At 30.0% G+C, this 13,361-nt stretch overlaps 1 protein-coding gene across 12 annotated transcripts in view; it reads left to right on the forward strand.

Moving 5' to 3' along the window:
* LOC117223279 (uncharacterized) overlaps positions 1–13,361 on the forward strand; it is a 414,979-nt gene that overhangs the window by 365,734 nt on the left and 35,884 nt on the right. For 10 of the 12 annotated variants that reach the window (XM_076522321.1, XM_076522317.1, XM_076522313.1 and 7 more), the window contains 3 exons: positions 3,388–3,565; positions 8,855–9,225; positions 12,846–13,069. In XM_076522321.1, the coding sequence (XP_076378436.1) occupies positions 3,388–3,565; positions 8,855–9,225; positions 12,846–13,069 (773 nt within the window). The remainder of the gene's footprint in view (positions 1–3,387; positions 3,566–8,854; positions 9,226–12,845; positions 13,070–13,361) is intronic. The other 2 variants (XM_076522323.1, XM_076522315.1) reach the window with 1 other exon arrangement.

Raw genomic sequence — 13,361 nt, forward strand, 5'->3', positions numbered from 1 at the left:
GTGTGCAGGTATTTTTTCTGTTAAATTATATGCAATTCGTAAAAATAATTTGTATTTAATAGTACAATTATACCGTAAACATTCTGTACAAATTATTTCGTTAATTGTTGCTACAGATTTATTGACCATCATATAAATTTGTTTCTAATAATCGTAACTTCGATGTTTCATAATGAATAGTTTCATGGTGAATCACAATGATAGTTTCACTATCGCATATATTTTTCGGAAAAACTTAAATTTATCTTTTTGTACAGGTTTCGCACTCAACATTTATTCTTTAGTAGATCATTTTTACCATTTTGAACTCGAAATTCATCCTTTTTTGGATCGCATCCAGCTTTTTACACTTCGTATTAACCCTCCTGCAGGTTTTATTCATCTCTTTGCAAATGAACGAATTAGCTGCTCTTGACGAGTATACTCGCCATGAAGAAATGGCAACATTTTGTGTTATAACGCGTGTACTCATCAAAAACAGCTAACTGGTTAAGTTAAGTAAATAAATAAATGTTTGTAATAAAACTAAAGAATAAAACAGTCATTTCATTACAACTTAATTCTATATTTTATAATATATGATATATAATATATAATATATAATATATAATATATAATATATAATATATAATATATAATATATAATATATAATATATAATATATAATATATAACATATAATATATAATATATAATATAATGTATATTATTTATATTATTTAATATAATATATTATTAATATATTATTTATATTATTTAATCATATATAATATATAATATATCAGGGTCACATGCAATTATCAAAGATATTGCAACAGCTAACAGATTAAATTGATCCTTTCGCAAATGAAATTCACCTATTTGTTATTATTGGAATTAAAATTCGTATTCAGTCTAAAGATTGAGTGACGTTTCATAAATAATTGTTGAAATCTGATGAAGATTATTTATTTGTAATGGTATTTTTTATAAATAAGTATATAAATCCATATTAATTAAATTTAAAAATTGAATAAAAAATGGTCAATTTTTTATCTGTGGAACGGTTAATTTTATATGAAACAAGGTAATTTGCAAAACGATGAATAAATGCAAAAAGGTTGCAAAAAGGTGAATATGGCCTACAAAAGGATTAATTTGGAGTGCAAAATCTGTAAGATGTAAAATTTCATTTCAAACCGTGGGATTAAAGATATTATTTAACAGCTTGTGACCGAAGTGATCCATATTGTAGATTTAGAGTAAGTTATGCAAATGTAAAGCGAGACGACTTCAAAGTCGTCGATCTCGGTACGAGCTGTCAACCTCAGTCCCACATTGTTAAGTTGCAACACAATTCGTTGCTTCGATAAATCGTCCATGTCATTCGCAAAATCTTGTATTTGATTCAAGTAGATAAGATTGTATGACTGCATATGATTCGTACTTTGGTTAGATTTTTTTACAGGATATTTTTCTGAAGCGTATAGCATCTTTAAAAAGTACAGTTTACAGTTTAGAAATAGAAAAAGTATCAACAAAGGGATTTTTAAAACTGATTTAAAATATCATACTTGCGTATGATATTTAAAAACATTTTTTGCTGCTATAATAAATATATGCAATAATCTTCGCTCAGATTATATTATTTAACAAACATCAATTTTTTTTTTTATATTTCGATGTTCAAAATCGTAATTCTTATAGATTATTACGCCCTTAATACAAATTCGAAAGCCGTTTTCCTTTATTACTATTATTACTATTATATATCCTTTATATTATATAAGGATATTAGGATATATAATATATACTAGGATATATAAATATATATTAGGATATATAATAAATAAATTAAGGATATTATATAAGGGATATTATAAAGGATATTATATATCCTTTATTACTATATTACCTTTATTACTATAGGAAGTCACTCTTTTTGCGCTAAATTGTTAGAAGCTGTATGAATTATTCTTATGTACCATAATCCTGTGAATTCAAAACGCTTTTAATGAATCAATTCTATAGAAAATTTTTCAATTTATTTTGAAAATTAAAAATCCAAACCAACGCGCCACACTGAAAAAAAGTAGAACACAGATTTCGTTTCCGATTTAAAAAATTGTTGACAAGCAGGTATACTCATCATGAGGCAAAATGTTGCTATTTCTTCATGACAACTATACTCGTCGTAAGACAAAATGTTGCCTTTTCTTCATGACAAATACAGCTAACTGGTTTAGGCGGATGTATTCTTTAATATTCTTTATTAAATTATATATTTTATGAAAGTGACGTATTTAAACAAAATGTAGAGGAAATGAAACATATACAGTATAGTTACAATAACTTACACACTTTTCAAGAAGATTGCAACAGCTAATTGCTCTACACTAAAAGCACTTCAAGTTTATCATAGTACTTTATTTAAGTATTATATTTAAGTATTTTACTAACAACTTTCGGATTTGTGTTCAGTGCAACAAAGTCGATAAGAATCGATTACTGGTTATCGAAACATAAAAGTAGTATTAAAGAGATTAGATCTGCTTTTACTATATTCTTGGAAAAAGAAGCAAAGGAGTTTTTGGACGACGAAATTTTTCTCTTCAAATTCTAGTCTTACAGGGTAATAGCATGGAAATGCAAAAAGAAAACTTGTGGAAGCGTGTTAAATCTACATGTTAGACCAATTCTATTATAAAATATGAAAAAACCCATAAATCGAAATTTCTGAAAATTAATTTATGCCCTGCGGGTAAATACAATTGTGATATGTAAAAATGATCCCTTTGTTGAAAACAATTATTTGTATCATAGTAACAAAGGAACGGTGCTGAATGTAATAAAAATTTCGTATTTGGTATAATATCTTTATAAAACTTGAACAAGTGTTATATTTTAACTTTGAAAATTGCACATCCTAAATGAAATGTTGCTTTATCGATTAACGCTATTGATAAAGTTACATAAAATCACAATTCCATCGCTTATCGAAGAAAACTTTTTCGACCTCGCAGTCCCATTTTCAAAGCTTAATCTACGGATTGCGGATATTTATGCAAATATATATATATATAAGTTTACTTTGTCGACCACCGTAAAAACAAATAACCTTGCCAATTCATACGTTTCCTTACATTCGAAAAATCAGCAAATGAAAATGCATAAAGATCCGCAATTAATCTATGGGAAGATGAGTTTGCACTAAGATGTGCAGTTTCTACACGGTAAATGTATTATAATAATAAATTTACTGTATAAAAGAAAATGAATAATGTAGACTGGAAGAATTGTTTAGATTACATTAAAATGTCTACCAGTTTATATAAAATACGTATATATGCCAAACGAATTATCATAATTGTTGTAATTGTTTAACTTGATTGTGCGTTTTTTTTTCTAGGCGTTAGATGGCTTTCTATTTATTGTAAATACGGAGGGGCGCGTGGAGTACGTAACGGAAAATATAACACAATATATAAATTATACGAAGGATGATGTACTCGGCAAGGATATTTATAACATTATTCACCATGGAGACCACAACACCTTCATGCCGAGCTTGTTGCCTATATCATTAGGTTGGTATCTCAGATATATTATCACTCTGTTCCTTTCATTACAGAAAAGACTTGTGCAATATTTCGCAATCTATCATGTTGTGTTCTTGAGTTTGCCGATAGTACTTTGTTACGTTGTGTTGCACACATACGCACGTTTGCATTGCTGTGCCGAAGCATGCATTTTGTGATTACAACTTCTTCGGATTTATTTTCTTACGTTTACTTTGCTTTTTTCTACGTTTCGCTGCACACATTTCTACACATACTTCGCAAGGAAACATACATCTCGCGTACTTTACACGGCAAATACACGTATGTATGTATAAATAACAAATAAAACTTGTTTTTCTTTGTCAAGCTGTATTGTTTCAAGCTCGTAGATAGGAGACTTTGTAATTCCGCGGACCTAATTTTTATAAATCATGATAAGGATATGATCTCTTTGAATCTACTTCCGTAATGTGTGGGGATATTCTCTGTCGGGGGATGTAACAAAATTGCTAACATTTAGGACATTTTCAGAATTAACAGTTTTTGTTAAGTCTGCATCGATACAATTTTTTATCAAATTTTATTTAACACTCGCTCGGGCTCATTGGAAACAAGAGTATAAATATTATTATTTGTCTATACAGTTTCTGGCATTTAATTTCAATTTCCATTCTTAATTAATATAGACCTTCAAATGGATTTAGAAATTTAAATTGTAATCGATTTGTAATAAAAATTTTAATTGTAATCGATTTTTATATATTAATTAATATAAAATAATTATTCATTATTAATTAATATAAATTACATTACATTAAATTATATAAAAATATAAGATTGTCTGTATAAAAAGTAACGTGTCTAGACGGAGTATTTTAGAAAATGTGTTGAAAAGAATTCATAAATAAAATTATAAATGATCTCAGAAGCATTCTCGGTTATATATTTGTCAAAAAGCTCCCCATTCGAGTGTTAAACTGTATAATTATTTCCAATGTTCTATCATTTTATATTTTCTTTAAAGAGTTACTTTCTACTTCGCGAATAAATACGTCCGAGTTCTTGTTAGTTGAGCCGAGAAAATTCTCCGAGTATAAAGGTTGAATAATTAAGTATTCATAAGGTTATATTATACCATATTGTTCAAGGGGTGATTTTAAAATAATTTTATGCGACAAGCATAAGTACAGAAATAAACGCAACATGAAAATCGGTTCATGTACTTTATATTATAAATTTCTATGAAGTTAAAATATAGTTTCAAAATCTATTTTACCAGAAAATTCAACAAAAATCTTGGATAGTTCTGGTAATAAATTAAATCGTTTTACTTTGCAAATAAATACGTTCGAGGTTTTGGCAGGTGAACCGAAAAATTTTCCGAGTGCAAAGGGTTAGCATTAAAGGGTTAGCAAGAAGGTCCACTTAAAATGTTGAAATCAAGTTTATTTGACGATTTTTAAATTGTAACTATTAAATCCAGCTCTTATAAAAATATATGACAAATACACTTACCGACAAAAGATAAAAAACTTGACCTATTGTTAACATTTGAGCAAAACTTGATATTTTAACAAAATTACATCCTGTTAAACGCAAATATTAATTTCACTTTGTTACAATCTCGTATCATTATTTCATTCATTATACAAAATTAGAAGTAATAGTGAAACACATATGACACATTATTTATATTGCAGTATTGTTTTATTTAGTGCATACGGTAAATAAAAAAATTAAGATAAAAATGAAACAAATGAAATAATAATAAAAGATTATAACAAAATAATATTAATACTTGCGTTGACATAATAAAAAAATTTTTATCCTGTGTTAAGAAAGAAGGTTTACTATACTCAAGAATATACATATGTGCAACATGTTTCTTAACTATTGTCGGGTAGTGTATGCGGCTGAAATGTTATGGTTTGGTTGTACTTAGCAGCTTGTAACAGTTTCAGCCTAAATGCGCTCAACGATCGATATAATTACATAAGAATTATTTGTACATAATAAAACGATTCTTTCGTCAGTGTTTCACTTATCCGTCAGGTAATTACGATAACGTACCTGCAGCATTTATTTGCCGTACGCCGTGCGCGCGTTCCTTTCAATTTGTCTTGTTTGATCGCGAGCGCCGGCAACGCTGCAACGGAAAGATTTGTATTTCGGAGTAGAAAAAGACGAGTTCGTGAAATCTCGGGAACAGCAGAAATGCAATGGCATCGGTGTTACCGTACTTTGTCAGTTTGTTTTTCAGCTAATCGCTTATTATGACGCATGGAGTCTCTTTAACTTATTGGCATGTAAAGATTACATTTCGATACTTGGGTCAAAATTTTCGAAAATTACACCACTATGAGTTTAATCCCTTTATACGTGTGAACAGGGTTGAACATCATTTAAGTAAATGTTCATTTAAGCGTTTATTTAAATGAAAAGTTATTTGTCATTTGGAAATTTAATTAAAAGACAAAGATAATTGCTTATTATTTATATAGATAAATATATAAATAAATTATTTGAAATATTTAAATTTTTTCTTATTTATAAACATTATTTAAATTGTTACTTAGTGATTATCATTTAATTGCTTATTATTTATCCGACACAACGCGTCGAGCAGACGTCATAGTCGAAAATTAATGGTAAAGACACAAGTTCTCCAATAATAATAAATTGAGATTAATATTTATTACACAATAAACGGATGAAAACAAGAATTACTTATTATTTGTTTTTCACCTAAATTCGAATAAGAAATAATATTTTATTTTAGTCGCGTTTTTATAGCTCGATGGTACTACTATTAATGTTTTTAATAGTGTAGCAATATTTCTAAATTCTTTTTACTGTTTTGTTTTTCATATATTTAGGTTTATTACAAATGCATAAAATCCGCAGTCTACTCATAATGCTTGCGAGGATGAATCAAATATAAATGGGAACTATTTTCTCAATTTTACTGATATGAAATTAGAATACAAACAACTTACACCACTTTTCAACATGATCAACAACTTTTAAAATATCTATTTTTCCCATACGATTGGAATTATTTTGATAGCATCATTTTTTTTTTTTTTAAAAGAAGAATGTATCTTGAGCAAATTACGCACAACGATTACGTCGAAAACCAATGTAAATTGTTTATACTTTTATACCAATTGAATTGAGAAAGAGAAATTCTCGTTAAATATAAATATTTCTAGTGTTTGCGAAAGATTGTTTGAAAAATATAAATCTTTAGAATTCAATGAATCGGAATCGAAATTGTAGACCCATTAATAGTTGCAGAAACAGAAATTTGTTTTTCGTTACCATTTTTTCATTACCATGCAGAGAAAATTTTTGCACGAGCGTCAACTAGTGTGAAGGACTACATATTTTATGGTACGAAACTGATCGATTTGGCATAGAATAGTCCCCAATGCTAACTAGTGACAGTCGATAATGGATACACATTTCTCGCGATAAGTGTTAAAACGCCTATCAAATACAATGGAACTTGTTACAATAAAGATAATAACGATGGACTCGATAAAATATCATTCGAGGATTATCGAGACTCAATGAACTATGTTTGCAGTAACACAAGATAATAAAAAAGATTGCGAAATTTGTGGCACACGTTCAACAATACACAGCAGGTGTCCTAATACACGTTAACACTATTCTTATCGATCTTTTGTACGTACTTATTTTTATCAAAATTAATTTTATATATAATCATTATAGGAAAAGTCAATTGAATGGAAACTTTGAATAAGGTTCTATGTTATATTTAAAATACATGGAATATGCACCGACCCACCGGAAAGTATTTTCAACGGAACATTTTCAAACGGAATAATTTCTTCTGAAATTAGTGCAAACGATTACAATTTTCTTGAGATGCTAAAGGGACTATGTAGTTTATTAAACAATGTCTAAAACAATTTTAGCAGAAATTGCAATAAATTGAAATGGTACATAAAAAAATATAAAAATGATGTTCATAAACTTTTTTGTTATAGCTCAGAACAAAAATTTAAACAATACGTTTTGTAGGTCTTGGTATCATACTAAAAATAATCATACTAAAAATAGTATCGATGCATTTGAGATAATAGCAATTTCAAACAATGAATTATGTCGTTATGTTTTTGTTTGCAATATAATTATTCTCAAAATACTATATGCAACAAGAATCTTTATTTTATAAAATCTTTAAATCTTTATGCTTATTTTAGAAGACTTGTACACACCAGTTTTTGCTTCGAGCAAAAATAATTCTTCAAAAAGATATAATCCTTGAAATAACGTGAAAAAAAAAATTTTATTTGAAAAATTCTTTACAGCAATTTTCTGTGAATTAATTATTATTAATTAATTATTTCCTGAGAAAGTCCTTTTTTCTTGCAAATATGTGAAATGAGTATGTCTGCGTAAATCAGACTCGGAAATCATGATTAGATCACGATAGAATTTCTAAAACGAATTGTACAATTAAAAATAATATTCGAAAATACACCGAAAGATGTAAAAATATCCAGATTTCTTATAGTTATTAATTAAAACTGTTCAAAATCGTGCAAAACTGCGATTTTTGTAATCTTTGTAGCTCATAACAACGTCAATCGATTTCGACGAAATTACCGGCATTTATATAAATCATTGAGATCTTTTTTTTAACAAAAAATGTATATTCTCGTCATTCCAACTTATTACAATTTTTGCAAGAAATTTTTTTATCATTGTCTATTAAGCTAGTCTCTCCACCATCTCAAAAAAATCTAAATGTAATATGGTCCAATCTGAAAAGAGTTAATCCATTTTAAAAGGTGTTCGTATACTTTCGTAAGCCACTGTAGAGTCTTATTCAAGATTGTCATTCGATTTAGGAAAAGTAATTAAACTTCGAATGGTATCCTCTGATCCTTTTTTGGTCAAACTAATTTCGAATTAACATTTTAACAGACGTCATTTGAATTCTTTGGTGAAACTAATTCTGAATTAAAATTTGATAAGGATAATAAATCAACTTTTGCTCGAAGTTATTGCAAAAGGATTTGAATAACTTTTTATTATTATATTGTATTATATTATGTTAGGATTATATATATATATATTAATATATTATATATAATTATATAATTATTAATATATAATATTAATAATTATATATAATTATATTATATATTTAATTATTAATATATAATATTAATAATTATATAATTATTATTAATATATAATAATTATATAATATATTATGTATATAATTATTAATATATATTATATTAGGGTTATGAATAACTACCATTGTGTTTAATCCAGGCTGGACGAGCGAGCCGCAGCCCCAGAGGAACCGTACCTTCAATTGCCGCTTCTTGGTGAAGCCTCCCGATGATAAAGAAGAGACTATGGAAGAGAAGCAGCAACGAGTATCGAAATACGAGTCGATGCAAATCTGTTCAGCTCTTTTGCCAAGTAATAGCGATCGCCTGGAGAGCGGTGACGTATCCTCTGAATCCTCGGACATCGGTCCTAGCGTAATGTGCGTGGCTCGCAGGATACCTCCGAACGAGAAACCCATTGGTTCACTCATCGAGCAGTTCACTGTCAAGTTGGACACCACGGGGAAGATTATTACGGTCGATACCAGTGGGCTATCGCTTCCTTACTCCAAGTACCTAAACAAGGTAAGGGTACGTAAAACTCCTTGTGCATATTATATCTCGACCATTCCGTACACACGATCGTTCTCTAAACGATAGCTGTGATTCGGCACTAGACTCTAATAGGAAAATGGGGCTTCTGCGGATATACCCTTGCAAGGCGGTACTTAGGTTTGTTTAACACGTTCGTTGCCATGCGACGTAGCAGCGTGTCTCGGCCACCACATCTTATTTTATCTTATTTATTACAATTTTTGCATCAACGATGCAAATTGTTTTCACGCGTGAGATACGATGGTCCGATGTAATCCGATACGCACGTCGTAATATTCGATCGTAAATTAGCTGCTTTAAAGGTAATATTGCCGTTTAATTGGTTTGAACATAGAAAAAGAAAAGTGAAAGTCAGATCCGGCAACGAACGTATTGAACGGCTGCTTACCTTGTTTTCTAAATGCATTTGGTCGTAGACGATGTAAAATGTTGAATTTTTCAAGAAATTTGGTTCTTCTATTCATCAGTGTTCCAACTGTAGTTCTTGTATTCCTATTCAGAATTCACTCTCTGAATATTTTCTATCGCTGTTCGGTAATTTATTGTTGACAAAGATGAATAATTATAATAAATAGATTGCGGATTTGATACATTTACGACAAAAATGAGTAGGTCAATTTTAAAATATTATTTTCAAGTTACTAAAATTGTTAAAAAAATAAAGAACTTTCTACCTGATAACTGGTTGATGCAATTCACAAATGCAATTTTCACTTTGCATAAAGATCCGCAGTCTAATAATAGGATAAACCAAGGCTCATTCTTTCAATTTTTTTCCTTTCATTAACCCTTAGCGCTCGGAAGATTTTTCGGATGTACCTATCAGCAACTCGATGAAAATTTTATAGAAATTGTGATATTGATATAAAAAGGTTGAATGGAAATAAAAATCACTACACTGCTGTGAAATTTTATGGGAATGAATAAATAAAAGATTTTGTGTTTTTATTTATGTATTTTACGTGATTACCTTACATTATGAACAAAAAGCTAAGAATTAAAATGAAATGATACTTTGACATGAATATACAGCGTCGTCGTATAGGCGACATCCGAGTGCAAAGGGTTAACAATAAATTTTCTTATCACTCCCTGTCTGTATTATCATATTAAGTTTCTGTTAAAATTAGTGTAAACCAAGTGTTCAAAAAGTAATGGTCAGTTGCGGAATGTAAACTTTAAATTGACACGAAAAATGTAAAAACTTTACAGTTTTCGATTAACAACATAATCCACTAGTTTTGCGCATAGTTAAAAATACAACATTTCATATTATATTGCTAAATGCTTTTCTTACCTCGATTTTATAGTAGACTAACTTTTCTAAACCCGACACCGCAGTTAAAGTTGGCGACTATGATCTATAACAATACGATAAATTGCGAGGCTATTAAAAGTTTGAATCAGGATAAATCACGAATTTGAGGATTTAAATCAGTTTAGGTATATTATTTTGTCACTTTCATATAAATGACCTATTTATATATGACAATTATATTATTATAATTATATATAATAATAATAATTATATAATAATTATATATAAATGACAATTTTTTCATATAAATGACCTGTGAAAAGAAATCGCTGTCTTCGAGTCTGCATTGGTGTAAATTATTTTTTAAAACTGTCATATTAACACCTTGCCATAATATTTTCTTCACAGTTACAACGATTAGAAGTTTTTCAGCTACTTAATATACAGTAATTTGTCATCATATTTGTTGAAATTCTAATAATTCATTACATAAGTTGACGTTGTTCAATATTCCTTTGGTATTGTTATTGTTTACCAGGTGGAGATATGTGTTTCTCTTCGAAACTTTTGACAGGATGTAATAATGTGATCAATGGAATTTCTTGAGTTACAATGATTACACATTGGAGGGTTGTCTTTTTAATCTGGTTAATATAACCTGTTCCTTTTTTTTAAATAATACAGCTAAGCTTTGTTAGTAGTTGTTATTCCGGAGGTTGTGGATAGCTTTACTATTCTTCCAGGTTCACTTTCGTTTCTCTTCGATTGCTTTTACTACATTATTGTATACCTCTTCATGAAAGGAGAGAATTTTAATATTTGTGTGCACAGATTTTGCTGCTCTTTTAGCGAATTTATCAACTGTTTAATACCAACATGAGCAGGAATCCATCCGTTCAAAAGTTCAATATAAGGCCTGTCTTTAATTAAGTCGTTGTATTTTTGAATAATTTATCTAATGATAGGATTTGGTGATTTTAGGTTTTCTGTAGCTGCGAGAGTACTTCTCGAGTCAGTTAAGATGATGTATCTGTTATATTCGTTGGTTGATTTTCCTATATTCTTAAGTCCTTCTAGGATGGCATAGGCTTCACAAGAGAAGTTTATAAATGATAATGGCAATTTGATGCTCAAGCATTCCGATGGAGAGAGATCAACGCATAGCCCGCTCCTGGGGGTTTGTGTACTGATTACGGTCATCGATAAAAACATTTTTCAATTCCAATTCTCCATTTTCCTGTTTTTTGAATAGCGTGTCTAATATTGCTAATTGTTTCGGATTTTCTAGTATCGAAGGAGCTGTTTTACATCCCTTTAATTCAAAGATATCTGGAAGCGACGCTTCAAACTCCCTTAACCTTTTAGGCCCGACGCGCCATTATAGTGGCTTCCGCGGATATCATCTTTTAGAACGACACGCCACTATAGTGGCTTGCTCTAGTAGCTCACTCGCTCATCGTTTGAACCAAATAATCGTCTTCATATGCATTGTTTCACACTTCTTTTGTCTTCACATCGATTTTCGAAGCGAATCTTTGTTCAGGCAGAAATTAATTTAACGAATGACAAAATATTTCTATGCATTCGATGACGATTCGTTTGATTCTTGTCGGACCTTATACTTCCGATTTATCGAAGACAAATCTGTCAGATGCCGTTAGAGTTTTCGAATACAGGAAATAAGTAAATCTGATTTTAACCCTTAAATGCATGATTTTTTGTTTTGAATTTTAAAAAATCGCTTTTTATAGGAATGTAGTCATAGGTTACGTAAAAAATAAATAAAAGAATCTAGGTAATAATATTGAGTATTTATTTTGAAACAAAGTTGAATGTAGACGTTTGGCAATAATATGCGTTTATTACTAAAATTATTGTAGACGTAAACAAATGGTCATGTATTTATATTATCTATTAGTATAGGAATTTTCACATTATTTATAAATGAAATGCAGCAATGCAATTGCGATTTTTGTTGTGACACAAAGCAACCTTGCATTTGATGCACTCGGTCCGTGAAAATCCTTTGCAACCTGGAAGTTATCACCCACCACATTCAAATGTCAAAAAACATAACTTACTCGCCAAAAGTAACGTCAAGTCTTTTATTTCACACATGGCCTATTGTCTATTGTTATCAACGTGTGTTCGGAAACGCACATACTCAGGTTTTTGAATAAAATTAAGTGGAACTGGAATGTAGACAATTGGCAACAATATGCATTTAAGGGTTAAGCCTCATTTCGGCTCGCTTTATCCCCGTCCGTGGAGATTCGAATAAAAATTACTGCAAGAAAGTTTAAGGTGAAGTGTCTACTTAAATAATACTTTGTTACAGGACCTGATCGGCACAACAATAAAAGACTTGTGCCACCCCCATGATCTCAGTAAGCTAACTGCACATTTGAACGATACGCTTCAAGTCGGTCGGAGTACCAGCGATGTGTACCGGCTACGCGTTAGTCCTGATAAGTTCCTTAACATTCAAACAAACTCGAAGCTTTTCAAAGCTAATGTGATGAACTCTACTGACTTCATTATGGCCACCAATTCCATCATTGGGTAAGTCGAATTTCTTCACTTGTCCTCGCAGAACGTGATAGTTTTAACCGTAAGATTAGACGTTCTCCGCGTGGTTCGTTCAACTTCGAGTTCAATGTCGTTCGTACAAATTGAAAATCGATCTGTTTATCGAGATGCAGACACGAAGGTCTCGCTTATCAAACATTGGCTAAACCGAGATTGAACGTGTCACTACATTGAATACCAAAGTATCGGAAGAAATATTGAATTCCGGAAGAAACTTACGGTTTCGTATGTCGCGTTAGAATTTGAATAACTCTTCCAATTTTCG

This window comes from Megalopta genalis, chromosome 5 (genome assembly GCF_051020955.1).
Source record: "Megalopta genalis isolate 19385.01 chromosome 5, iyMegGena1_principal, whole genome shotgun sequence".
In the NCBI taxonomy this organism is placed as follows: Eukaryota; Metazoa; Arthropoda; class Insecta; order Hymenoptera; family Halictidae; genus Megalopta; species Megalopta genalis.